This window comes from Saimiri boliviensis, chromosome 7, assembly GCF_048565385.1.
Source record: "Saimiri boliviensis isolate mSaiBol1 chromosome 7, mSaiBol1.pri, whole genome shotgun sequence".
Classification (NCBI taxonomy): Eukaryota; Metazoa; Chordata; class Mammalia; order Primates; family Cebidae; genus Saimiri; species Saimiri boliviensis.
In genome coordinates this window covers 72,109,340-72,133,927 of record NC_133455.1, presented here as the reverse complement: position 1 = coordinate 72,133,927, position 24,588 = coordinate 72,109,340, and the positions used below count along the sequence as shown (strand labels likewise).

The window sequence follows — 24,588 nt, the reverse complement described above, 5'->3', positions numbered from 1 at the left end:
GAAAATGTCTCCCTGGCCCCTCGCTAAGGAGAGGAAAGGGAGACTGGAAGGTAAGGGTGGGGACTGGCATGGTAATAGGAGGAATCCACTTACGAGGCGGTCTGAGACCTAAAGGACTGAGCAGTGCTCAAGCTGCTGGTACAGGGTCACTTTTTAAAATATATGTATTATTATTATTATTTTAGAGTTGGGGCCTTACTGTGTTGCCCAGGCTGAGTGCAGTGGCTGTTCACAGGCGTAATCACAGTGCACTTCAGCCTTCAGCTCCTGAGCTCAAGCAATCCTCCTCTCGCAGCCTCCCAAGTAGCTGGGACTACGGGTGCGTGCCACCACACCCAACTGTACTTTTTTATTTGAAGCCTTGGCACACCTGAAAGGTTCAGTTAGTATTTCTTGTACACTGAGGTCACTTTCTTTTATGCCTCTCAACTTGCTCTGAGGACCCTAAAGGTGGGATTACCCATGTTTTTCACTCACCATTGTCCATGTTGGCTTTCTGGTAGGAAGCCAAGGGGCCACCAGAAGATGGGGCTCCACTGCTGGTACAGGAGTTAGCAAAGCTGGAGGGAGCAGAGGAAAGAGGCAGCGTCTGGCACCCACCCTCCACTAGTCTGAGGATCACTAATCCACACTCGCCCTCGGTGATAGAGCTGCACAGCCCTCCCCATCCCCAGAGGGCAGAGAACAACAAACATGGCCACAGGCTGGGAGGGTAGACACCCACCTTCTAATCATAGGCATGAAGTCGAGACAAGGTTTAGGAAAATAATTAAGCCACAGCCAATAACTGACCCAACCCTATTGCCTTCTAGGGTCCAGTGAGCCTTGGGTGGGACTCCAGCCCACACTTGTGGTCACTCACTACATGTCTGAGGAGGAGCTGGGTGTGGCCTGCAGGTAGAGATTCTGGTAGTTCTGGAAGAGGCTGTTGGTGTAACTGATGCACTCAGGGCTCCGGGTGCCATAGGGGTTGGTGGGTGAGGACGCTGGGTAGTGGCCAGGCCGGACGGGTTTGGCTGCAGTGAAGAAAGGAAAGAACCATGAGGAGGCTGTGACCCTGCATTTGCCCCGGTCCCTGAGGTCATTTAGCTGCGGTTGAACTGAGTTGCTTGTAACATCATCACTTTTTTACTTTTTGGGGGGAAGTGAGATGAGGCTGGGCATAGGTAAGAAGCAATAATCGAGTTGCTTGGCAATTAGGAGTTTGCTGAATTTGCTTCAGGGGGTACTCCCACCCTGCCTGCTAACACCCACTCACCAATCTGGGCAGAATGGCCCCGCTTGCCCGAGCTCTTGTAGCGAACAGCCTCCTTGATGCGGTCCACCTCCTGCTGGTACCGGCGCTTGTCCTTCATGGCGCCCTCCTTGGCCTCCTTCAGTGCACCCTCCAGGGCCTTAACTCTCTCAGCCGTAGCCCTAAGTCGTTTTTCCAGTTTAGGAAGCTCACAACGCAGATCTGCATTGTCACGTACCAGCTATGGGGTGAGCCAAAGGGAAGAAGTGAGAAGGAAGGCGAGTGACCCAAGGTAGTCACCCAGAGGAGTGCAGGGGACAGGGGTGGGGAGAGAGAAGAAAGAAAAATCAGGGGTCAGAGAAGACGGAGACCATGTCATTTCCTCAAAAGGCCTCATTGCCTTTATGTAATGGGCTGTTCTGTCCAGCTCATTCCTTCTCCCGGAGCGAAGGGTGGGTGGTCAGGCATTAAAAAGTTACATAATTTTCTAGGCAGCAAAACCTGCTGTCTCCACTGCAGCCCAGAGCTCTTGTGACAGCGCCATGTCCTGTCTCCATCTGGCCTCTCCCACATCTCCCAGCATGTGCCAGACCAACAGCCCCAGGGCAACCATGGGATGAGGGACCCCCTTCCCCAGAGAGGGCTTTGTAGGCATGCAAAGGGTGGGGCAGCGAGGGCACAGTAGCAGTTTGGTGTCTGTGGCATTGAGAAAGATGGGTGCAGAGCAGGTGTAGCGCAGAACAGGAGCAGAAGCCGGAATTCTGGAGCCCCACCCCCCATACACACACAGACACGCAGTGCCCGCCCGGTAGGGAGGAAAGAAAATGTTTGAGGTCTCGCAAACATTTGCATTCATTACCTTCACATTCAAGGACTTCCTGGGTTATCCCTCCCCCACTGAAAGTAAGCTAGAGGGTGGTAGCAACCACCTTGCAGCCAGAAAAGACATCCTGATCTTTTTACAGGGTTCCACACAATGACAGGGACACTACAGGTTGCAAAAGGAGCAGGGCCTTGGAAGACAGCAGGTAAATCAGAATAGCAGGGAACACGGGGCTCAAGGGGACAAGATAGGAATCTTGCCATGCAGTTTTCATCTGGTCAGTTTCCAGAGTATAAGCCGTGTTTTGCTGTGACAATAGTTTAGCTTAATTGGTAGTCGGGCTGTAGTCCTGGCTATTCAGATTCTGTTAACTGAGAAGTTTTTATCTCCTTTTCTTTTCTACTCTTTTGTCTGCTGAGGTAGGAAATTGTAGTGACTCCTCCATTTGTCCTATAGGTGAGTCATTTTTGTTTTTTGGGATTTTGAACAGAGGCAGACACTTCAATGAAGATAAAGGAAACAGCGTGTGGTTGTGGTTTTTTGTGGAAATTTTTTTGGGGGGGCTTGCTCCATAGAGCAGGGCTTTCTCAAAGGCAGAGAGGCCCAGAGTACCACACGTGTGTGTGTGTGTGTGTGTGTGTGTGTGTGCGTGCACGCAAGAGTGTGTGTGTGTGTTTTAAGCAATACAATATGGATTTGGACAGAGAGGGCAAGAAAACGCAGGAATGAAAATCAAATGGCAGAACCGATTACAAATGTTTCCTATCTGCCTTTCAAATTTCTATAATTTTGTCACTCCGTTTCATAATAAACAAAGGAAAAAAATGGTAGCAAAGCCCTCTGCAGGCCTAAATAAAATAAATAAACACTGTAGATTATCACTGGGCACAGGTTTGGGATTCATTACGGAAAAAGAAAAAAAAAGTACTGAATATTTACTATTTAGGCTGGTTTGAAAGGAAAGGAATGAAGTATAGGTTAGGGTTTATTTTATGAATTAGTTAAAAGGGCCACTTGACAGCCTGCTGAGCCTATCTTCAAGGCTCAGATATTTTGTGCTAGTGGGAGTGCCCCTGCCCAGCACACACCAAACATTTCCTGTCCTGACTCCTCTGGACTGCCCTTCTGCCTCCCCACCCCATACCTGTGAAACCCAGTCATCCACCTAAGGAACCGCAGCACAAGGAGGGAGACAGAGAGGCAGCAACTTAATACGCAGGAGGTTTGGCTGGGTCCCCAACCAGGGGCTGGTTGGGCATCTTGGGGCCATCTTTTTTTTTTAATTGAAACAAGGTCTCACTCTGTCACCCAGGCTGGAGTGCAGTGGCATGATCACAGCTCACTGCAGCCTCTACTTCCTGGGCTCAAGCAATCTTCTACCTCAGCCTCCCAAGTAGCTGGGACTGAGTGTGTGCCACCACATCCTCCCAATTTGTATAATTTTTGTAGAGATGGGGTTTCACCATGTTGCCCAGGTTGGTCTTGAACTCCGCCACCTGCCTTGGCTTCCTAAAGTGCTGGGACTACAGGTGTGCGCCACTGCTCCTGGCCATGGACATCATTTAATGTCCCTGCATGCCTGCCCGAGACCTTGACAGATGGAGTTCTCTCCACCAGAGAAGCCCAGCTGCCCTGATTCTCATCTCCCTGCCTTCCATCTCTGACTAACAACTGACCAGTCTCCCTCCTGTATATTGTTACAGGCCATGCCTCTGTCAGTTTCAACCTCTCCCTCCGAGATAGGCCTGGGGAATTCCACTTTGAGCAGAGGCGGGTTAGAAACTTTGAGAAGGGAATACAGGCATGAAACAAAAACAAGGTAAAAGTGGACCAAATATTGTATAAAGAAGGATTCGTAGGGAAAGCAAAAGCAAACAGTAAGGAAAACATGCAACTAGATTTTCCTGAATCCAAGGGGCCTCTGAGGATTTGGTATCCTAGGTACCTGGCCTCAGAAATTCTCTTCATCCCTTCAGTAGACTCTCTTACCTGTTTGTGAACCTTTGTAAGCTGTTCCAGGTTGTTCTCAAGAAAGGAAATCTTCTGCTTTTGGGAGTGAATCCCCCCACTGTCTTCGGGCTCCATTTCTGCACTCTGAGAACAGACAGAAGGAAAGATGTGGCGGTCCGGAGGCCAAGCCAGTCCCACTGGGGGCAACAGGGGCAGGAGAAACCTAAGGATAGGAGGATGATGTGGGGGCTGATAAGACCCCAAGAACAGCACTCACTTTCTTGACTCGAGTCGTGACGTCTTGAACGAACAGCTTGCGAAGGTTGTGGAGGGTCTGGAGTTCCCGGGCCTGGAAAGAACAATGAAAAACAGAATAACCAGATAGCAGGTCTATCTTACCCCCCAGAATCATAGGAAGCTCCGGTCTCTATAATCAAGTGAGTCACTCATCCTTTAGGAAAAATGTGTCTTTTGATTATGCTACAGAATGCCTGCAAGGGCAGGTGGAATAGGGTTAGGAAGAAATGAAGCCTTTCCCTCCCCAATCCTGTGACTTTGGCACAAAAGGAAACCACTCACAACTGTCTCCTCCAGACCCTTGAGGTCCTGCTTGGACTGCTCATGTCGCTCGTACAGAAATCTGTAGCAAGAGAAACAAGGGAGACAGAAAAGCTCCTCAGGACTCTCCTTCCTCCTGCTTCTTCCTCCACTACATTTATCTCCAGTTAAGTAGTACTATCGTTATTTTTTGAAACAGGGTCTCATTCTGTTATCTAGGCTAGATAGAGTGCAGTGGCACAATCACTGCTCACTGCAGCCTCAACCTCAACCTCAACCTCAGCCTCAGCCTCAGCCTCAACCTGCAGGCTCAAGGGACCCTTCCCACCTCAGCCTCCCAAGCATCTGGGACCACCGATGCATGCCACCATGCCCAGCTAATTTTTGTATTTTTAGTACAGGCAGGGTTTTGCCATGTTGCCCAGGCTGGTCTTGAACTACTGAGCTCAAGCAGTCAACCTGCTTTGGCCTGCCCAAGTGCTGAGATTACAGGCAAGAGCCATCACACCCAGCCTATTAGGATTTATTATACAAGTTACTCATGTTTACTGTGCAAAAATTAGAAATGAATTTTTACAAGAGAGATAAGGCAAGTTTTTATAAAAAGCCTATGATTCTACTATTTACAGATCAAACCAACATTAACTTTCTGGTGTCTGTCCTTCCAGACTATTTTTTTCTATATGTACCTATCCATATTTACATTTTTATTTTTTAGTTTTTTTTTTTGAGACAGAGTTTCGCTCTTGTTACCCAGGCTGGAGTGCAATGGCGCGATCTCGGCTCACCGCAACCTCCGCTTCCCGGGTTCAAGCAATTCACCTGCCTCAGCCTCCTGAGTAACTGGGATTACAGGCACGCGCCACCATGCCCAGCTGATTTTTTGTATCTTTAGTAGAGACAGGGTTTCACCAGGTTGGTCTCGATCTCTCGACCTCGTGATCCGCCCGCCTCGGCCTCCCAAAGTGCTGGGATTACAGGCTTGAGCCACCGCGCCCGGCCATATTTACATTTTTATGGGATCATACCATGCACATGATTTTGTGACGGGCTTTTTACACTCAATAGAACACCGTAAACCTCTTTCCATGCTGGCTAATACTCAATGGCAGTCATTGCTGAGTGTCCTTCCTGTCCTTTCCCTACCCATCACATTTTTCCTGCAAGTCGCCGTATCCTATCTGTATGTGTGTCCTGCCTCTGCAAGTGTGTGTGAGTTGGCAGTTCTGAGCCTGCAGGGCTGTGGGCTTATAGGCGAATCCCTGCCACTCACGTCAGCTCCTGGAGTTTGGTGCTCTTCTCATGTTCTTCACTCTTCAGCTTCTCATAGTCAGCCTGAAGCTTCTCTAGCTCTAACTGGAGCTTCTGATTGAGGCTACAGAGCATCAGGGGGTAATGGAGAGGGGGGAAAAAAGATGTTAATGAGGGGGAAGGGAAGACCAGCTCTGCAAACATCTTCCTTCTTGAATGAGTGAGTCCAGTTAGAATTGATGTGTCCACCTTCAGATATCAGAGACAGATTCAGGCCCATGACAGAGCAAGGAATCCTGACCTCTCTAATCGTAGGAGCCTCAAGGATAGGAACTAGTCCTTATTCCATATATCTCCTGAGGTGGGGCTGCAAAGTTGTGGCATTGTTTAAGGAATGACACATGGATGGATGTTAAAGAATCAGATCCAGAGGGGACACGTGAGTCAGCACAGCAAGGCAACAGGCACCGGGAGGCGCTGGAGTTACCCTCGGGAATCCTTACTCTTTGAGCTCATCAATGGTCTTCTGCTTCTCGTTGATCTCGTCCCGGAGCCGGGCCAGCTGCCGGTGATGGGCCTCCCGGTGGCTCTCCATCTGCATCTCCAGAGCCTTCTGCAAACAGCCCCGCCACAAGTTCCAAGACCAGACTCCCAGAAACAAGCTCCATAAGGGCCAGCACAGCTTTCACCCTACCAGGCCCCAACTGTCCCCAACACCTTCCCCACTCACCTTCACTTCATCTGCATCCTGTGTGTCGGGCTCCTTGTCCTTCAGGGCCACTTCATGCACAGTTTCTAAGGGAAAGAGGGGAAGACAGCTGACATCAAACCTATCTCTCAGGACTTCATGTTGTGACCAGAGCTCCGGGCGGGGCTGGGGATGGGCCCACAGGGATATTCTTCCGTGTTAGGACTGTTCAATCTGATATAGCAGGAACAGAGAACAAGGGTGTATGGTTTATGTAAAATGAGCTACATGCAAAATCTTGGCTAACAGATGAGTTAGTATCCATGATTTCAGGCTAATCCTTTGAGTGAATGATTATTGGGTGATTTCTTTTGATGTATCTGACTTTTCTGCCCTGGACAGTGAGATAGAGGTGTAAGAAGGCCTCACCCTGGGCCTGGAGCTTGGCCAGCTCATCACTCAAGGAGTCATAGGACTCTTCCAGGTGCCGCTTCTTGAGCTCCACACTCTGCATGTATTCCGTAAGCGAGCGGATCTTGGCCTCGTGCTGGTGGGAGAAAGGTGGTGAGAGGAGGAAGACGGAGCAAGGGACAGAACCCCAGGCAGCACAGATCTCCAACTCCAGCTCTCCTCCCAAGCCCTGCCTCCAGCTACATTTCCCATAAGGGTGCAGGATTAGGGGTCATTCCTATGGGGCTCTTCCTTCAGCTCCCTTGGCTCAGGGGGCAGCACCTAGCCTGAGCCTTTACTTCTTTGGCCCTGATCTGAACCCCTGCCACCCCAGCTCTTCTGTCCTTGATTTCAATTGACCTCAGAACTTTGACATAAAGGTGAGTGTTAGGAGTTTCAGCCATAGCCCCAGAGTAGCCTTCTTTCTCTCCCATGGCACCTGAAGGTTCTCAAACTTAGGCACTCACCTGGGAGATGAGGAGCTGGCAGGATGAGAGCTCCCGCCCAGTCACTTCCATCTTGCGGTGACATTCCACCTGGAGGTTCTCCAGCTGCCTACACCGCTTGACCACAGACTTGACTTCTGATTTGATTTTGCTGATGTAGAGTCGGGCCACAGTGAACTCCTCCTCGATGGCCCCACTGATCTCCACTGGCTAAGGGTGAGTGAAGGAGAAAGAGATGCTTTTTGGCCACTGGGAAGCCTTTATCTGTTTCCTCCCACCTTCTGCCTACCCACCCACACCCGCATATGCAGGGACTCAAATGGATGGGTATTTTCCAAATGACCTTTAGCAGCTCTCTATCACCCGCACTTCACATTAAAATCCTCTGCCTGCATTTAAAATCCAATTCTGTCCGGTGATGGTGGCTCATGCCTGTAATCCCAGCATTTTGGGAGGCTGAGACAGGTGGATCACTTGAGCCCAGGAGTTCACAACCAGCCCGGGCAAATAGTGAAACCCCATCACTATGAAAATGACAAACGATTAGTTGGGCATGGTGGCACATGCCTGTAGTCCCAGCTACTTGAGAGGCTGAAGTGGGAGAATCACCTGAGTGTGGGAGGCAGAGGTTGCAGTGAGCCGGCTGCACCACTGTACTGCAGCCTGGACGACAGAGCAAGAGTCCATCTCAAAAAAAAAAAAAAAAAATCCAATTCTGACAGTCCCCCACTTATAAATAAATCTTATAAAGTAATATGATTTTCTTTTGATCTGCTTGATCACCCAGATTATTCTCACATCTACAGATTCACATATTTCATTCTTAACTCTGTGCCTGTGCCCCACCTTTAACTCCTGCTGCAAGCACCGCTCTGTTGCTGCTGCTGCTTTTTTTTTTTTAAACGTAGGGTGTGGCTCTGTCACCCAGGCTGGAGTGTAGTATCTCAATCATGGCTCACTGCAGTCTCAACCTCCCACACTCAGGTGATTCTCCCACCTCAGCCTCTCAAGTAGCTGGGACTACAGGCATGTGCCACCATGCCCAACTAATCGTTTGTCATTTTTGTAGTGATGGGATTTCACTATTTGCCCAGGCTGGTTGTGAATTCCTGGGCTCAAGTGAACCGCCTGTCTCAGCCTCCCAAAATGCTGGGATTACGGGTGTGAGCCACCATGCCTGGCCTCCATTGCTTCTTTATTCAGCACCCTTTAGAATTTTTTTTTTCTTCTTTTTTTGCAGTCTCTCTCTATAATCCAGGTTAGAGTGCAGTGGTGTGATTTCAGCTCACTGCAACCTCCACCTCCCAGGTTCAAGCCATTCTCCTGCCTCAGCCTCCTGAGTAGCTGGAATTATAGGTGCACACCACCATGCCTGGCTAATTTTTGTATTTTTAATAGAGATGGGGTTTCACCACGTTGGCTAAGTCAGGTCTCAAACTCCTGAGCTCAAGTGATCTGCCTGCCTTCGCCTCCTAAAATGCTGGGATTACAGTCGTGAACCACCACACCCAACTTAGAATATCTCTTTTCTATTGGGTCCATGCAAGTTTCTACCTGTCTTCCTGTGTGTAGTTCAAAGGCATGCTTCCTGGCTCTCTGACCTGCCTTTCTCAGTCTCTCTGAAGGCCTGGATGGTCTCATCTTGCATCTTCCATTAATGCCCAGCCTGAACAAGACTGCCATCTCTCACCACTCACCAGTTTAATCTCTCCATTGCCCACAATGACACTGAACTCGCTGAGATCCTTCATCAGCCCGTTCAGCACCTCAGCAATTCGTTTTCGCTGGTGTCCGCTGACCTCCTGTAGCCGCTGCAACTCGGACTCCAGGGACAGCATGGTGGCCTAGGGACAGCCCCTCAGGTCATTCCTGTTGCCATCCTCCTGCTGCCCTGCCCCGCCCAGGCAGAGACCTGCCTCTCCCTTCATGCAAGACCCTGAGGGCTGCTATGAAGAGAATGTAGGCCCTGCAGAAGAGTCTGGAAGAGAGAGGAACTGGGAGGGGAAAGTGCAGTGACAGGGTTGGGGAGGGGCTTACAATGCACTGAACGGCAGTGCAGAGGTACAGCCACCGCCCAGCCCTGGAAGGATGCAGAGGCCCCCTCGACATGGGAAATGTTCTGTGGTCAGAGAGCTGTTGGGCCATTGGTATACCACTTACCACCTTCTGAGACAGCTCATCCACCAGAAGCTGGTTCTGCTGACTCTTCTCCTCCACCTCCTGGGACTTCTGGTCGTAGTTCACAGCCAGCTCCTCCAGGGCCTGCAGCACTTCCTTTACCTCATCCTTAGCAGCATCGTTCTCTGATTGCAGGTGGCTCAGCTCACGCTGGACCTTCTCATTGTCTCCTCGGGTGGACACCAGCAGCTTCAAGGGAGAGAAGTGCCATGTGGGAAAGCTTGCTGCCAGTGACTATTTCTATGGCCTTAGGTCTGGGAAGCTGAGCCCCGCACCCAAAATAAGAGTTAAGAGGAAGTGGGCTTTAGGCTTCATAGAAATAGGACAATAGAATTAAAAAGCCCCCAGACTCCAAAATTTGTGCTTTAAGAAAAGCCCCAGGCTGGGTGTGGTGGCTCACGCCTAAAATTCCAGCACTCTGGGAGGCTGAGGCGGGAGGATGACCTAAGGTCAGGAGTTCAAGAACAGCCTGGCCAACACAGTGAAACCCCATCTCTACAAAAATACAAAAATTAGCCGTGCCTGATAGCAGGTGCCTGTAATCCCAGCTACTTGGAAGGCTGAGGCGGGAGAGTAGCTTGAACCAGGGAGGTATAGGTTGCAGTGAGCTGAGATCATGCCATTGCACTACAGTCAGGGTGATGGAGTGAGACTCCATCTCAAAAAAAGAAAGAAGAAGGAAAGAAAAGCCCCAGCTGGGCACAGTGGCTCCCACCTCCAATCCCAGCATTTTGGAAGGCCTTGGTGGGCGGATTGTCTGAGCTCAGAAGTTCAAGACCAGCTTGGGCAACATGGCAAAACCCCATCTCTACAAAAAATACAAAAACTAGCCAGGTTGTGATGGTGCACTTGTAGTTCCAGCTACTTAGGGGGCTGAGGCAGGAGGATTGCTTGACCCTGGAAGATCAAGGCTGCAGTGAACTGAGACTGCCCTACTGTATACCAGCCTAGGTAACAAACTGAAACAGGAAGGAAGGAAGGGAGGAAAGGAGGAGGGGAGGAAGGGAGGAAGGGAGGAAGAGAGGGAGGGAGAGATGGAGACACAGAGGGAGGGATGGAGTGAGGGACGGAGGGGAAAAAGCCCCAGTGAGGTCCCCAGACCTCTATAGTTTGGGGGAGTGACTAATCCCTAAGCAGAATGCCTCTTCTTCGATCTGACTTTTTAAAAAAAATTTGGAACGCTTCATGAATTTGTGTGTCATCTTTGTGCAGAGGCCATGCTAATCTTCTCTGTATCGTTCCAATTTTAGTATATGTCCTGCCGAAGCGAGCACCCATCTGATTTTTAAAAGGTCTATTCCATGCCTTCCAGGGATGAACAGAACCCCTTTCCTCTCATGTCCTGCCCTCCCTCCTGTTACCTCTTCCTGGTCCAGCATTTGTTGCTTGAGCTTCTCTATGAGTTGGCTTTGCTGGTTGATTTCATCATCCTGTTGGAGGAAACAGGGAAAGATGGGTGAAGGGAAGCTACTCCTTCCAGTTTAGACATGAGAAGTTTGGGGATAGAGGCAGGATACTGATAAAAATCCAGATAGTAGGCCGGGCGCGGTGGCTCAAGCCTGTAATCCCAGCACTTTGGGAGGCCGAGGCGGGTGGATCACGAGGTCGAGAGATCGAGACCATCCTGGTCAACATGGTGAAACCCCGTCTCTACTAAAAGTGCAAAAAAATTAGCTGGGCATGGTGGCACGTGCCTGTAATCCCAGCTACTCAGGAGGCTGAGGCAGGAGAATTGCCTGACCCCAGGAGGCGGAGGTTGCAGTGAGCCGAGATCGCGCCATTGCACTCCAGCCTGGGTAACAAGAGCGAAACTCCGTCTCAAAAAAAAAAAAAAAAAAAAATCCAGATAGTATAAGCTTCGAGTTAGAAACCTCATTTCCTACAGGAAGATTGCTTGAGGCCAGGAGTTCAAAACCAGCCTGGTCAACACAGTGAGAACCTGTCTCTACAAAAACTTTAAAATATTAGTCAGGCCTGGTGGTGCATGCCTGTAATCCCAGTGCACTGAGAGGCCAAGGCAGGAGGATCACAATGGGAGAAGAATCAGCCTGGGCAACAAAGTGAGATCCCATCTCTAACAACAACAAAAAAATAAGCTGAGCATGGTAGTGTGCACCTGTAGTCCCAACTGCTTTGGAGACTGAGGTGGGGGAGGATCCCTTGAGCCCAGGAGTTTGAGGCTGCAGTGAGCTATTATAGCACCACTGTACTTCAGCTTGGGTGACAGAGCAAGACTCTTTCCCTCAAAGCAAAATAACAATAATAAATGGAAGTAAAAATACTTTTAGGAAGAATTATTAATTGTGCATAATAGAATGCTGAATGAAAAAAAATCAGATGCGAAATTACATATATAGGTCAGGTGTAGTGGCTCATGCCTGTAATCCCAGCACTTTGGAGAAGGGCCAAGGCTGACGGATCACTGGAGGTCAGGAGTTTGAGACCAGCCTGGCCAACATGGCAAAACCCTGTATCTACTGAAAATACAAAATTTATCCGGGCGTGGTGGCATGTGCCTGTAATCCCAGCTACTGTGGAGGCTGAGGCAGGAGAATCACTTAAACCTAAGAGACAGACTGTGCATGGTGGCTCATGCTTGTAATCCCAGCACTTTGGGAGGCAGAGGCAGGTGGATCACCTGAGGTCAGGAGTTCAAGACCAGCCTGACCAACACAGAGAAACCCTGTCTCTACTCAAAAATACAAAATAAGCCAGGTGTGGTGGCACATGCCTATAATCTCAGCTACTCTGGAGGCTGAGGCAGGAGAATCACTTGAACCTGGGAGGCAGAGGTTGTGGTGAGTCAAGATGATGCCATTGCACCCCAGCCTGGGCAAGAAGAGTGAAACTCCGTCTCATCAGGGAAAAAAAACCTGAGAGACAGAAGTTGCAGTGAGCCATGATCGTGCCACTGCACTCCAGCTGGACAATAGAGCAAGACGCTGTCTCAAAATAAAAAATTACATATACAGTGTATCTCAATTGCATTGTATATGCACAGAGAAAAGCAAAATCTTAAGTATTATCTCTGAATAGTGGATGATTTTAATTTTCTTCTATGTATTTATATTGATTTTTCCACATTTCAATCATGAGCATTTATCCCCGTTTAAAACCAGAAAAAGGCAATAGAAGCAATTTTCTTTGATCATCTGCCTCTCATCCCACCTGGCGCGCCCCGGTGTTCTGTCTGGCCACCCTCACCTTGTCGTCGAGCTGCTTGTAGAGGCGGCGGATCTCCTCCTCATATTTCTGCCGCTCCTCAGGCGCAATGCGCACCACAATGGATGAGTTGTCATTCACAGGGGTCTCCTCGCAGAGCTCAGCCCCCAGGGCTGCCTCCTCCCCAGCCAGGCGCTCCGTCTCGGGCACATTCTCTCCTGCAAAGGGGCAGGACAAGGTGAGGAATGGGAGAAGAATGGCTGCATCCACGAGTTCTTCCTTCTCGCACTCCATACCAAGACCTCTGGGGACCTTGAACTCTCTTGCCAGGTGGACCGTCTACCTTTTGTGGGGTTGGGGAGGTAGGTAGTCAGCTCCCTTGCTCCCTTCCCTCATGACTGCTCTACTACACCTCTCCAGAAATGCAGCCCCTCTTCTTGGAGATTGGCTTGGCCAGAAACATCACCCAGAATTGGCTCCCCAGCCTTCTCCTCCTCCTCCCACCGCCCCTCACTCCCACCGATCACTCTCTAACCATTGCGCCACCGGCTCAGCTCTGCCTCCAGCTTCGCAATTGTCTCCTTCTGGGCCTTTGTCTTCTCCTTCTCCTTCTCATATTTCTTCTTCCACTGCTCAGCAGTCAACTCCAGATTCACTGAGGCGGTGTTCTTAATGGTCTTTGCACTGGGTGAGAAGAAGAGGAACAAAGAGATGAGACCTACATTAGACTTCGGTGACCCTGAGGAGAGAGAACCACAGGGGCTGGGATGGCAAGTTGGGTACCAGTGATCCCTCTGGGGACCCTGCCACTGACCGCTGCCCAAACATCAGCGTGGACTTCGTCTCTGCATCATTGTAACTGGACGGCGAGCAACAGATGAACATAGTTGTCCGGCAGTTTCCCCCCAGAGAGTCCTGGAGAATCCTTGTCATTTTGCTGTCACGATATGGAACATAGCTTTTCTGAGGGAGGAAGGAGACCATGAGTTAGAAATAAACGAATACAATTCAACAGGGAATCAGAAAGCACAGTGGTGCTACCCAGGGATCAAGCGACCCATGAATTGGGGCATGATTATATGGTGGCATTAGCAGGCGGGGGAGGAGACGGGGTGGGGCTTGAGGGGTGAGGGGACTTAAGGATCACTCACAGTGCCCTCAGCCAGCGCGGAGATCACATTCCCCAGGGCTGACAGTGACTTGTTGATATTCTTTGCCTCGTCCAGCACGGCTCCCTCTGCTCCAGTCTTGCTGACCTACCAGGGCAGTAAGAGATGAGTGTGTATGAGCAGCTACACATGGAGAGGGCTGTCACCACCTCATTCCAGGGCTCAGTCCAAGGAGAAAGGAGGGAACAGGGAAAAAGACAGAGTAAAAGAGATGCTTGGCTGGGATTGGGAAAGGCCCTTCCTCTGTTCCCCTCAACTCTCCTGTCCAAGCCCACCTTGCCCTTACCCCTTGCCACATATTATATGATTCCATTTATATGAAATGTTCAGTATAGGCAAATCCATAGAGACAGAGAGTAGATTAGGGGTGGACAGGGGATGGGGTTAGGGGACAATGGAGAGTGACTGTGAATGGGTGATGACAGTGTTCTAGCATTGGGTAGCGTGATGGTTGCACAACCTTGGAAACATATTACAAACCACTGAGTTGCCTTTGAAATGGTGAACTTTATGGTATGTGAATTATATTCCAATATAAATAATTTTTTAGTTAAAAAAAAGACTGTAGTCCCAGCTACTCAGGAGGCTGAGGCAGGAGAATTGTTTGAACCCAGGAGGAGGAGGTTGCAGTGAGCTAAGATTGTGCCATTGCACTCCAGCCTGGGTAACAAGAGTGAAACTCCATCTCAGAAAAAAAAAAAAAAAAAAAAAGCCAAGGACCAACCAGGTGCAGTGGCTCATGCCTGTAATCCCAGCACTCTAAAAGGCCAAGGCAGGTGGATCACAAGGTCAGGAGTTCAAGACCAGCCTGACCAAGATGGTGAAACCCTGTTTCTACTAAAAATACAGAAAATTACCCAGGTGTGATGGCAGGTGCCTGTAATCCCAGCTACTTGGGAGACTGAGGCAGATAATTGAACTCAGGAGGCAGAGGTTGTGAGCTGAGGTTGTGAGCCACTGCACTCCAGCCTGGGTGACAGAGCAAGACTCCATCTCAAAAAAAAGAAGAGCCAAGGTCCAGCTTGGCCAACATAGTGAAATCCCATCTCTACTAAAAATACAAAAACTAGCCAGGCGCGGTGGCTCACGCCTGTAATCCCAGCACTTTGGGAGGCCGAGGCAGGTGGATCACGAGGTCAGGGGATCGAGACCATCCTGGTCAACATGGTGAAACCCCGTCTCTACTAAAAATACAAAAATTAGCTGGGCATGGTAGCGCGTGCCTGTAATCCCAGCTACTCAGGAGGCTGAGACAGGAGAATTGCCTGAACCCGGGAGGCGGAGGTTGCGGTGAGCCGAGATCATGCCGCTGCACTGCAGCCTGGGGACAGAGCAAGACTCTATATCAAAAATAAGAAAGAGCCAAGGCTTCCACCCACCCCATATCCACAGGACCCCTTACCTTCTCACTCCCTGCCAGGTCCACCAGATACAGCTTCCCACTGAGCTTCTGCTCTGTTTCCATGTTCTCCTGCTTGATGTTGATGAGGAAGATGCTGTGGCTCCGAGAGCTGTGTTCATTCATGTCTGCAGGAGCAAGGGAGAAACAAGACCTGCACCACCCTGCAGAACTGAGGTCCTCAGCCCCTGGCTTCCACTGACCCCAGCCCCGCCCACCCAGAGAGAAGGTGCCCGCCAGGACTAGCCCTACTGCCACATCTCCCAAGCAGCAGGGTCCCTCAGACAAAGGGTCCTCCTCTTCTGAGGGGCACAGTCTTTCCTGGCTCACTTTTGAGTCCCACCACCCCAGAGGACACAGAAGACAGGTGGATCCCCAGACTCGAGAGAGCCCCTTGTATCCCCACTCACTGGTGACAGCCACATGACGATTTGATTTGCCTTCATCAATCACATCAAGAATCTCTTCTGGGCTGGACACAAAGCGTTCAGTACAACCCTGTGGGGGACAAATGGACAGCGATCCATACACTTTGTTTTTAAGTTTGTATTTATTTTTATCTTATTTATTACTTTTTTGAAACAGTGTTGGCCGGGCACAGTGGCTCATGCCTGTAATCCCAACACTTTGGGAGGTCGAGGAGGGTGGATCACCTGAAGTCAGGAGTTTGTGACCAGCCTGCCCAACATGGCAAAACCCTGTCTCTACTAAAAATACAAAAATTAGCCAGGTCTGGTGGTACATGCCTGTAATCCCAACTACTTGGGAGACTGAGGCAGGAGAATCGCTTGAACCCAGGAGGCAGAGGTTGCAGTGAGCCAAGATTGCACCACTGCACTCCAGCCTGGGCAACAAGAGAGAAACTCCATCTCAAAAACAAAAAAAAAAAGAAAAAAAGAAAAAAAATCGTGTCGTGGCCAGGCACAGTGGCTCACTCCTGTAATCCCAGCACTTTGGGAGGCCAAGGTTGGCAGATCACCTGAGGTCAGGAATTTGAAACCAGCCTGTCCAACATGGTGAAACCCCATATCCACTAAAAATACAAAAATTAGCCGGGTCTGGTGGTGCCTGCCTGTAATCCCAGCTACTTGGGAGGCTGAGGCAGGAGAATCGCTTGAACCCAGGAGGTGGAGGTTGCAGTGAGCCAAGATCGTGCCATTGTACTCCAGCCTTGGCAACAGAGTGAGACTCCATTAAAAAAAAAAAAAAAAGGGGCCGGGCGCGGTGGCTCAAGCCTGTAATCCCAGCACTTTGGGAGGCCGAGGCGGGTGGATCACGAGGTCAAGAGATCGAGACCATCCTGGTCAACATGGTGAAACCCCGTCTCTACTAAAAATGCAAAAAATTAGCTGGGCATGGTGGCGCTTGCCTGTAATCCCAGCTACTCAGGAGGCTGAGGCAGGAGAATTGCTTGAACCCAGGAGGCGGAGGTTGTGGTGAGCCGAGATCACGCCATTGCACTCCAGCCTGGGTAACAAGAGCGAAACTCCGTCTCAAAAAAAAAAAAAGGAAAGAAAAAGAAACAGTATTGCTCTACTACCCAGACCTGAGTGCAGTGGTGTGATCATGGCTCACTGCAACCTCGATCGAGCTCCTGGGCTCAAGTAATCCTCACACCTCAGCCTCCTGAGTAGCTGGGTCTGCAGGTGTGTGCCACTATGCCTGGCTAATTTTCTTTTTTAATTAAACAAGAGGCCAGGAACAGTAGCTCATGCCTGTAATCCCAACAATTTGGGAGGCTGAGGCAGGTGGATCACCTGAGGTCAGGAGTTAGAGCTCAACCTGGCCAACGTGGTGAAACCGCATCTCTACTAAAAATACAAAAAATTAGCCAGGCCCAGCTAGTTTTTTGCATTTTTAGCGGAGATGAGGTTTCACCATGTTGGCCAGGCTGGTCTCGAACTCGTGGCCTCAAGTGATCTGCCCACGTCAGCCTTCGAAACTGCTGGGATTACAGGTGTGAGCCATCATGCCCAGCCAAAACAGTATCCTTTCTGATCCCCCAGACTCCCTGGCCCTAAAGCACATCCCATTCCTCCAGGATATCCATTCTCCAACTTCCGAGTCACTGACTTATGCTCCTCCCCGACCCACACTCTCAATACACCAGGCCCACATAGGTGCCCCGCCCCCACTCTCACCTTGACAAATGGTACCCGGTTCTTGTCCTCGTGCACAGACAAATTTGTCTTGGTCACTGAATCAAAAGAATGCAGGGTGAGCAAGGCTAGTACTTCCACGGCCCCCACCTGCACCTTGCAGTCGGCTCAGAGGGTGGTTTTCTTCTCTGTGCTAAAGGAAGACTCTCCCTGTGAAGCCTAAACTCCCTGCACAAGCTGAAGGCTCAGTTCCTCCTCCTTCTCCTCGGGGCTCCAGCTCCCCAGCCCCAGATCCTCTTGAACTGTTTATATGTAGTCCTGGGCTCCTAAGCTCATCCTCTGACCTTCTCAGCTTTTGGAAATTCTAGTGAATGGAGCCAAAGGACTTGAGCGCTGCGTGCCCTCTGCGTCTCGTCCATCAGTGCCTAATTCCAAGAGCAATGTGAGCTCTTTTCTCCACCCTCCTTGCACACCCTCATCCAATGGGGCTAAACACTCACCATCCAGAAGGTCACGAATTTTGTCCAGATAAATTTCAAAGTAAGAAACCTGATTAAGAAGAAAGAAAGAGGGTGAAGTAAAGAGGGCCTATCTTAAATCTGGTTTAGGAATCCCATACTAATGTGACCTCTCAAACGGTGGTGGTGGGAGGAAGAGAACAGAAGAGAACATCTGGATGAAGAACTGGGGTCACTGGAAGGGGAATCCAGCTGGGAAGCCCAGGCTCTTCAGTGGGTTTATTTTAGATCTTCCCCTCCCAGTCCCCATCTGAATGCCCAGCTGTTGTGCCCTGGTCACCTTGATGTGGAACTCAAGGTTCTCATCCATGGAGTAGATGTGGTTGAAGATGTCTCGGGCAATTCGAGGAATGATTCCCATCAGCTGGGGGTCGTGCAGCTTTCCCTGGCGAGTGAAGGTATTTAAGAATGAAGCTGGGGCTCAGGGAGAATGAGACAACTCAGATGTATGCAGGTGAACACCAAGGCAAGAGGCAGTAAGAAGAAAGTCCTAAGTTAGGAGATGGTCACCACCACGTCTGCCTTTTAGAGGAGCAAGGAGATAATTGAGTAGCCCTTTGGATTTCCATTGCTTTTCCAGATCAGAAGAAGACTGGAATAGTGGAAAGAATGATACATCACAGTGGGTTGAAGGGATTCCATTAAACTTCCCCTAATGTTGCCCTTGGATTCATCATCTGTACCCATCTATCTTCCTCTGGACCAGGCAATCCTTGGTTCCTAGATCTTCCCCCACTGAGATTCCCTGATCTTCCATTAACTCTCCTAGCCCCTTAACCACCAGAGTCAGAACCCTCACCTCCATGGTATGTGTTTTCCCTGAGGATGTCTGCCCATAAGCAAAAATGGTGCCATTGTAGCCAGCAAGGACATCTGGAAGAGACAGTGGAGAAAGAGTACTGGTGGAGATAAGCCAGGTAGGGAATGGGGTGCTGAGAAGAGACAGTCTAAAAAGAAATCTATTACCTTTGACAATCTGCATGGCACATGCATGATAAACTTGCTCCTGAGTCGTGTTTGGGGGGAATACACGGTCAAAAACATATGGCTTCCCCTGAAATGAAAATAAAATATATCAGACATCAGTAGGCAGGATATGAGCAAGAAGAAATACCATAGCATCCTTCCATCAGCTGAGAAAGGCACCCTGTTCTTCAATGCCCCTAATGCATGAAAATGTGGAAGAATGAGAGAAACCAAAGGTACTGACACCAGGAGTTGTGTCTCTGTGGTAGAGGAGTGTCGTACAGTGAGACTGTGTTAGGGGAACCTAGTTGTGGTGTGATGACTGAGCACTCCACTATCCCAAACTCCTCGCTGGGAAACCAGATGAAAAAAGACAGTAGGGCCACAGGTAATAAAAAGTGAAGAACCATTCATTAACACTAAAAAGTATCTCAAGCTAGAAATACCTTCCTCAACAGATCCACATGCCCTCATATGGAAAGCTCTTCAGCTGTACTAAGTGAAAGACGCAAAGTTAGTGACACATGTATATAGCATGTTCCCTACCATGTAAATGAAATTCAGTCTACACTGAGAGCCTCTGTGGAAACATTAACAGAAGCTCTCTTTGTGAAAGGAATATATTATATTAGAAATATGGATCTCCCTTTAAGAACAGAACAAGCTTTAATTCAAGAACTGTGGGCCAGGCGCGGTGGCTCATGCCTGTAATCCTAGCACTTTGGGAGGACGAGGCAGGCAGATCACAAGGTCAGATTTTGAGACCAGCCTGGCCAACATAGTGAAACCCCATCTCTACTAAAAATACAAAAAAAAAAAAAAAAAAAAAAATTTAGCCAGGCATGGTGGCGGGTGCCTGTAATCCCAGCTACTTGGAAGGCTGAGGCAAGGAAAATCACTTGAACCTGGAAGGTGGAGGTTGCAGTGAGCTAAGATTGTGCCACTGCACTCCAGCCCAGGGGACAGCGCCAGACTTCGTTTCAAAAACAGGAAGTAAGGAAGGAAGGGAGGGAGGGAGGGAGGGAAGAAAAAAGAAAGAACCGTGAATGAAGCAAATCATTCAGACCTACAAATTCTTGTTTAATTCAGGAATATGTTGTAAATCATGTGTGCTGATAAGAAAGATAAAGATACTAAATACAACCTACAGAGCTAACCAATGAATATATTTGATGGCTAATCACATTGCAGGTAAATCTCTGGTAAGAGTAAATGAGACAATGCTTGTTCTCTATGATAAGGGACTGACTTGTCAAATTATTTTACTACAGAGTCCATCTCTATCCAATAGAAATGTAAACCTCAAGATCTACAGACACCAGAGTTTGGGAGATACATTTTAACTAATTAAGGAAAGTTATAAACCTTGGCTAGAGCTGGAGATGTGGCTCTAGGTATAGCAACAACATTGCATAATATATACAGGATTTTTTTTCTAGAAGGAATTATACAAAAGTGTTAACAGTGGTTACTTTGAGGAGAGAAACTGAGAGAAAGGCTTTTATTTTTCATTTTGTATCCTGCATGGTTTACATTTTTAAACTATGCACAAGCATTTAAAATTTTTTTAATGGCAAAGAAGAGATAACAGTGTATTCCTTTTTTCTTTATTTAATTTTCTTCTTGAGATGGAGTCTCCCTTTGTTGCCCAGGCTGGAGTGCAGTGGCAGGATCTTGGCTCACCGCAACCTCTGTCTCCCGGGTTCAAGCCATTCTCCTGCCTCAGCCTCCCCAGTAGCTGAGATCACAGGCACTCGCCATCATGCCTGGCTAATTTTTTGTATTTTTAGTAGAGACAAGGTTTCACCATGTTGGGCAGGCTGGTCTTGAACTCCTGACCTCAGGTAATCGGCCCACCTCAGCCTCCCAATTTGCTGGGATTACAGGCGTGAGCCACTGCGCCTGGCCTCTTTATATTTCTTTGCATAAAAGAAAACTAATAAATTTGTTTTTAATATTAAAAAAATTAAATCTGGCTTATAGAAAAAAATCTACCTAAAATATTTACCTAGTCTCTCTGTGGTGAAAGTCTCTGAAGCCCAAGAAACGAAATCCACAAAGGAAAAGAAGTTAGAAAAGTGCTCTCTGTAATGTACCGTAAACTGATAGACGCTTTCTGAAGGACAATTCTATTAAATATTTAAATATCCATACTGTTCATACTCTGTGCCAGGATTCCAGTGCTAAGATTTCCTTTTACAAAACACTTGCTGGGCTGGGCATGGTGATGCATGTCTATAATCCCAGCACTTTGGGAGGCTGAGGCAGGCAGATCACTTCAGATCAGGAGTTCAAGACCAGCCTGGGCAACATGGTGAAACCCCATCTCTACAAAAATTAGCTGGGTGTGGTGGTGCATGCCTATCAGCTACTCAGGAGGCTACTCGGGAGGCTGAGGTGGGCGAATTACCTAAGCTCAAAAGGCAGAGGTTGCAGTGAGCCAAGATCGGGCCACTGCACTCCAGCCTAGGTGACAGAGAGAGACCCTGCATCAAAACAAACAAACAAACAAAAAGAAAATCTCCCTTTTTTCTTTTATTTTTCTTGAGTCAGGGTCTCATTTGTCATGCAGGCTGGAGTCCAGTGGCGAAATCATAGCTCACAGCATCCTTAACCTCCCAGGCCTAAGCAATTCTCCCAAGTAGCTGGGACCACAGGCACATGCCACTATGCCTGCCTAATTTTGTTTATTTTTTGTAGAGGCAGAGACTCACCATGTTGCCCAGGCTGGTCTCAAACTCCTGGGCTCAAGCAATCCACCCAACTCAGCCTCCCAAAGTGCTAGCATTACAAGCGTGAGCCACTATGCTCCGCCTTAAAAACTCTCATAAATTAGTAACAAAAAGACAAAAACTAAACCAGAAAAAAGTGAACAAGAACTAGAAACAAGCAACAGAAGAAGAAATATAAATGTTCAGTAATCATGAAGCTGTTCAACATTTACCAAGAAAAAAACTGAAATGTTAAAATCTCTTTTCACCTCTCCAACTGAAAAACAAAATTTTCATTGTAATACCTACTGCAGATACGGGTTCAAAGAAATGAGAACCTTCATTATTTTCTGGTTGGAGAGTACATCCATATAACAATTCAAAAATACATAATGAAAAGCCTTAAAGTTTATATATCCATGGATCCAGAAATTCTACTTCTAAGAACTGATACTATGGAAATCAAGATTTTGCTACCAGCATGTTTATAATCACACTGCTTATAAAAATGAGAAATTGAAGACAACTTAAAGGAGTGACATTTAGGAGACTGATAAACCTAAAGAGTGGATTAGCCAGGCACGGTGGCTCAAGCCTGTAATCCCAGCACTTTGGGAGGCCGAGGCGGGTGGATCACGAGGTCAAGAGATAGTCACCATCCTGGTCAACATGGTGAAACCCCATCTCTACTAAAAATACAAAAAATTAGCTGGGCATGGTAGCACATGCCTGTAATCCCAGCTACTTAGGAGGCTGAGGCAGGAGAATTGCCTGAACCCAGGAGGCGGAGGTTGTGGTGAGCCAAGATTGCACCATTGCACTCCAGCCTGGGTAACAAGAGCGAAACTCCGTCTCAAAAAAAAAAAAAAAAAAAAGAGTGGATTAAATTATAGCATATACATATATTTTATTCCTCACTGTTATTTAAAATAATGTCGTAACTGTCTGGGCGTGGTGGCTCATGCTTGTAATCCCAGCATTTTGGGAGACCAAGGCAGGCAGATTATTTGAGGCCAGCAGTTCGAGACTAGCCTGGCCAACATAGTGAAACCCTGTCTCTAAAAACACAAAAATTAGCCAGGCATAGTAGAGTATGCCTGTAATCTCAGCTACTTGGGAGGCTGAGGCACAAGAATCGCTTGAACCCAGGAGGCCGAGGGTGCAGTGAGCTGAGATCACACCACTGCTCTCCAGCGTGGGTAACAGAGTGAGACTCTTGTCTCAAAAAAAATAAAAATAAAATAAAAATAAAAATGTAATAATAGAACATCAATAAATAAAACATCAATATATCTCAAAAGCATGTAGAAATAATCCAAACACAAAAGAACACATACTGTATTATTCTCTTTATATGAAGTTTAAGAATGGACAGAACTTATCCATAGTGCTAGAAGTCAAAATAGCAGCTACCTGCTATTGTGGTAACAATATGCAAGTGGTAATGACAGGAAGAGGACATGGAGGAGCTTTCAGGAGTGACAAAAGTGTTCTAGATTTTGATCTGTGCGGTGGTTACATGGGTGTCTACATGTTATAAAATTCATCAAGCTGTTTGCCTAAGATCTGTACATTGTATGTAAATTATATCACTATCATAAATTATAACGTCATAAAATGATGTTTTAATGGCTCTTAAACATATTAATGCTCAGCCTTAGTTAATAAGCAAAATGCATTTTTTTTTTTTTTTTTGAGACGGAGTTTCGCTCTTGTTAACCCAGGCTGGAGTGCAATGGCACGATCTCGGCTCACCGCAACCTCCGCCTCCTGGGTTCAGGCAATTCTCCTGCCTCAGCCTCCTGAGTAGCTGGGATTACAGGCACACGCCACCATGCCCAGCTAATTTTTTGTATTTTTAGTAGAGACGGGGTTTCACCATGTTGACCAGGATGGTCTCGATCTCTCGACCTCGTGATCCACCCGCCTCGGCCTCCCAAAGTGCTGGGATTACAGGCTTGAGCCTCCGTGCCCGGCCTGCAAAATGCATATTAAAACTATGAAACACAATTTTTACCTATGAAAGTGGCCAAAATAACAGACAATGCACTACACTGGTGAGAATGTGAGTAAATAGATATTCACACATACTGCTGAGGGTGCATAGAAATTGGAGGCCAGGCGCAGTGGTTCATGCCTGTAATACCAACACTTTGGGGGGCCATGGCAGGTGGATCACGAGGTCAAGAGAGCGAAACCATCCTGGTCAACATGGTGAACCCCATCTCTACTAAAAACACAAAAAATTAGCTGGATGTGGTGGTACGTGCCTGTAGTCCCAGCTACTCAGGAGGCTGAGGCAGGAGAATCAAATGAACCCAGGAGGCAGAGGTTGCAGTGAGCTGAGATCACACCACCGCACTCCAGCTTGGGCAACAGAGTGAGCAACAAAAAAAAAAGAAAAGAAAAGAAATTGAAGCCAACTCTATGAAAGGCAATTTGGAACTAGCCTTACATTTTTAAATGCATATACCTTATGACCTCCAGTTTGAAAAATTTATCCTGTAGACACACTGCACATATGCAAAAAATATTTATACAAGGCTATTTAACTGCTTGTAATAGCAGATGATTAGAACAACCCTTAATGTAAACCAACAGAGGCCTGGTTAAATAATGGCCTTTCCCTACAACAAATTATGCAGTTGAAGGAGATAGGTCATGTGCAGTGTAATCCCAACTCTTTTAGAGGTCGAGGCTGGAGGATCCTTTAGACCAGGAGTTGAGGCCAGCCTGGGCAACATAGGGAGACCCTGTCTCTACAAAAAAAATAATAAAAAATAATAGCCAGTCATGGTGGCATGGGCCTGTGATCCCAGCTACTCAGGACGCTGAGGCAGGGTGATGGCCTGAGCCTGGAAGGTGGAGGTTGCAGTGAGCCATGACTGCACCACTGCACTGCAGCCTGAGCAACAGAGCAAAACCCTGTCTCGAAGGAAAAATTAAAAAAAAACAGAAAAAACAGCAGGCTTGGTGGCTCACATCT

General features: G+C 48.1%; 1 protein-coding gene and 1 non-coding gene across 3 annotated transcripts in view; both read right to left on the bottom strand.

Moving 5' to 3' along the window:
* KIF5A (kinesin family member 5A) overlaps positions 1-24,588 on the bottom strand; it is a 38,596-nt gene that overhangs the window by 4,206 nt on the left and 9,802 nt on the right. The window contains exons 2-26 of one of the 2 annotated variants that reach the window (XM_003926476.4): positions 18,892-18,979; positions 18,725-18,798; positions 18,206-18,310; positions 17,908-17,956; positions 17,450-17,505; positions 15,719-15,806; positions 15,312-15,436; positions 13,892-13,996; positions 13,555-13,703; positions 13,276-13,424; positions 12,783-12,958; positions 10,940-11,008; positions 9,561-9,767; positions 9,098-9,244; positions 7,422-7,610; positions 6,934-7,051; positions 6,547-6,611; positions 6,320-6,429; positions 5,839-5,940; positions 4,587-4,647; positions 4,285-4,356; positions 4,047-4,151; positions 1,259-1,475; positions 863-1,016; positions 478-560 (exon numbers count right to left, since the gene is read on the bottom strand). In XM_003926476.4, coding sequence (XP_003926525.2) covers positions 478-560; positions 863-1,016; positions 1,259-1,475; positions 4,047-4,151; positions 4,285-4,356; positions 4,587-4,647; positions 5,839-5,940; positions 6,320-6,429; positions 6,547-6,611; positions 6,934-7,051; positions 7,422-7,610; positions 9,098-9,244; positions 9,561-9,767; positions 10,940-11,008; positions 12,783-12,958; positions 13,276-13,424; positions 13,555-13,703; positions 13,892-13,996; positions 15,312-15,436; positions 15,719-15,806; positions 17,450-17,505; positions 17,908-17,956; positions 18,206-18,310; positions 18,725-18,798; positions 18,892-18,979 — 2,863 coding nt within the window. The remainder of the gene's footprint in view (positions 1-477; positions 561-862; positions 1,017-1,258; positions 1,476-4,046; positions 4,152-4,284; positions 4,357-4,586; positions 4,648-5,838; positions 5,941-6,319; positions 6,430-6,546; positions 6,612-6,933; positions 7,052-7,421; positions 7,611-9,097; positions 9,245-9,560; positions 9,768-10,939; positions 11,009-12,782; positions 12,959-13,275; positions 13,425-13,554; positions 13,704-13,891; positions 13,997-15,311; positions 15,437-15,718; positions 15,807-17,449; positions 17,506-17,907; positions 17,957-18,205; positions 18,311-18,724; positions 18,799-18,891; positions 18,980-24,588) is intronic. The other variant, XM_074402805.1, reaches the window with a different exon arrangement.
* LOC120365115 (U6 spliceosomal RNA) lies at positions 10,746-10,852 on the bottom strand. The gene has a single exon (XR_005580134.1). It is a non-coding gene; the product is annotated as a U6 spliceosomal RNA (small nuclear RNA).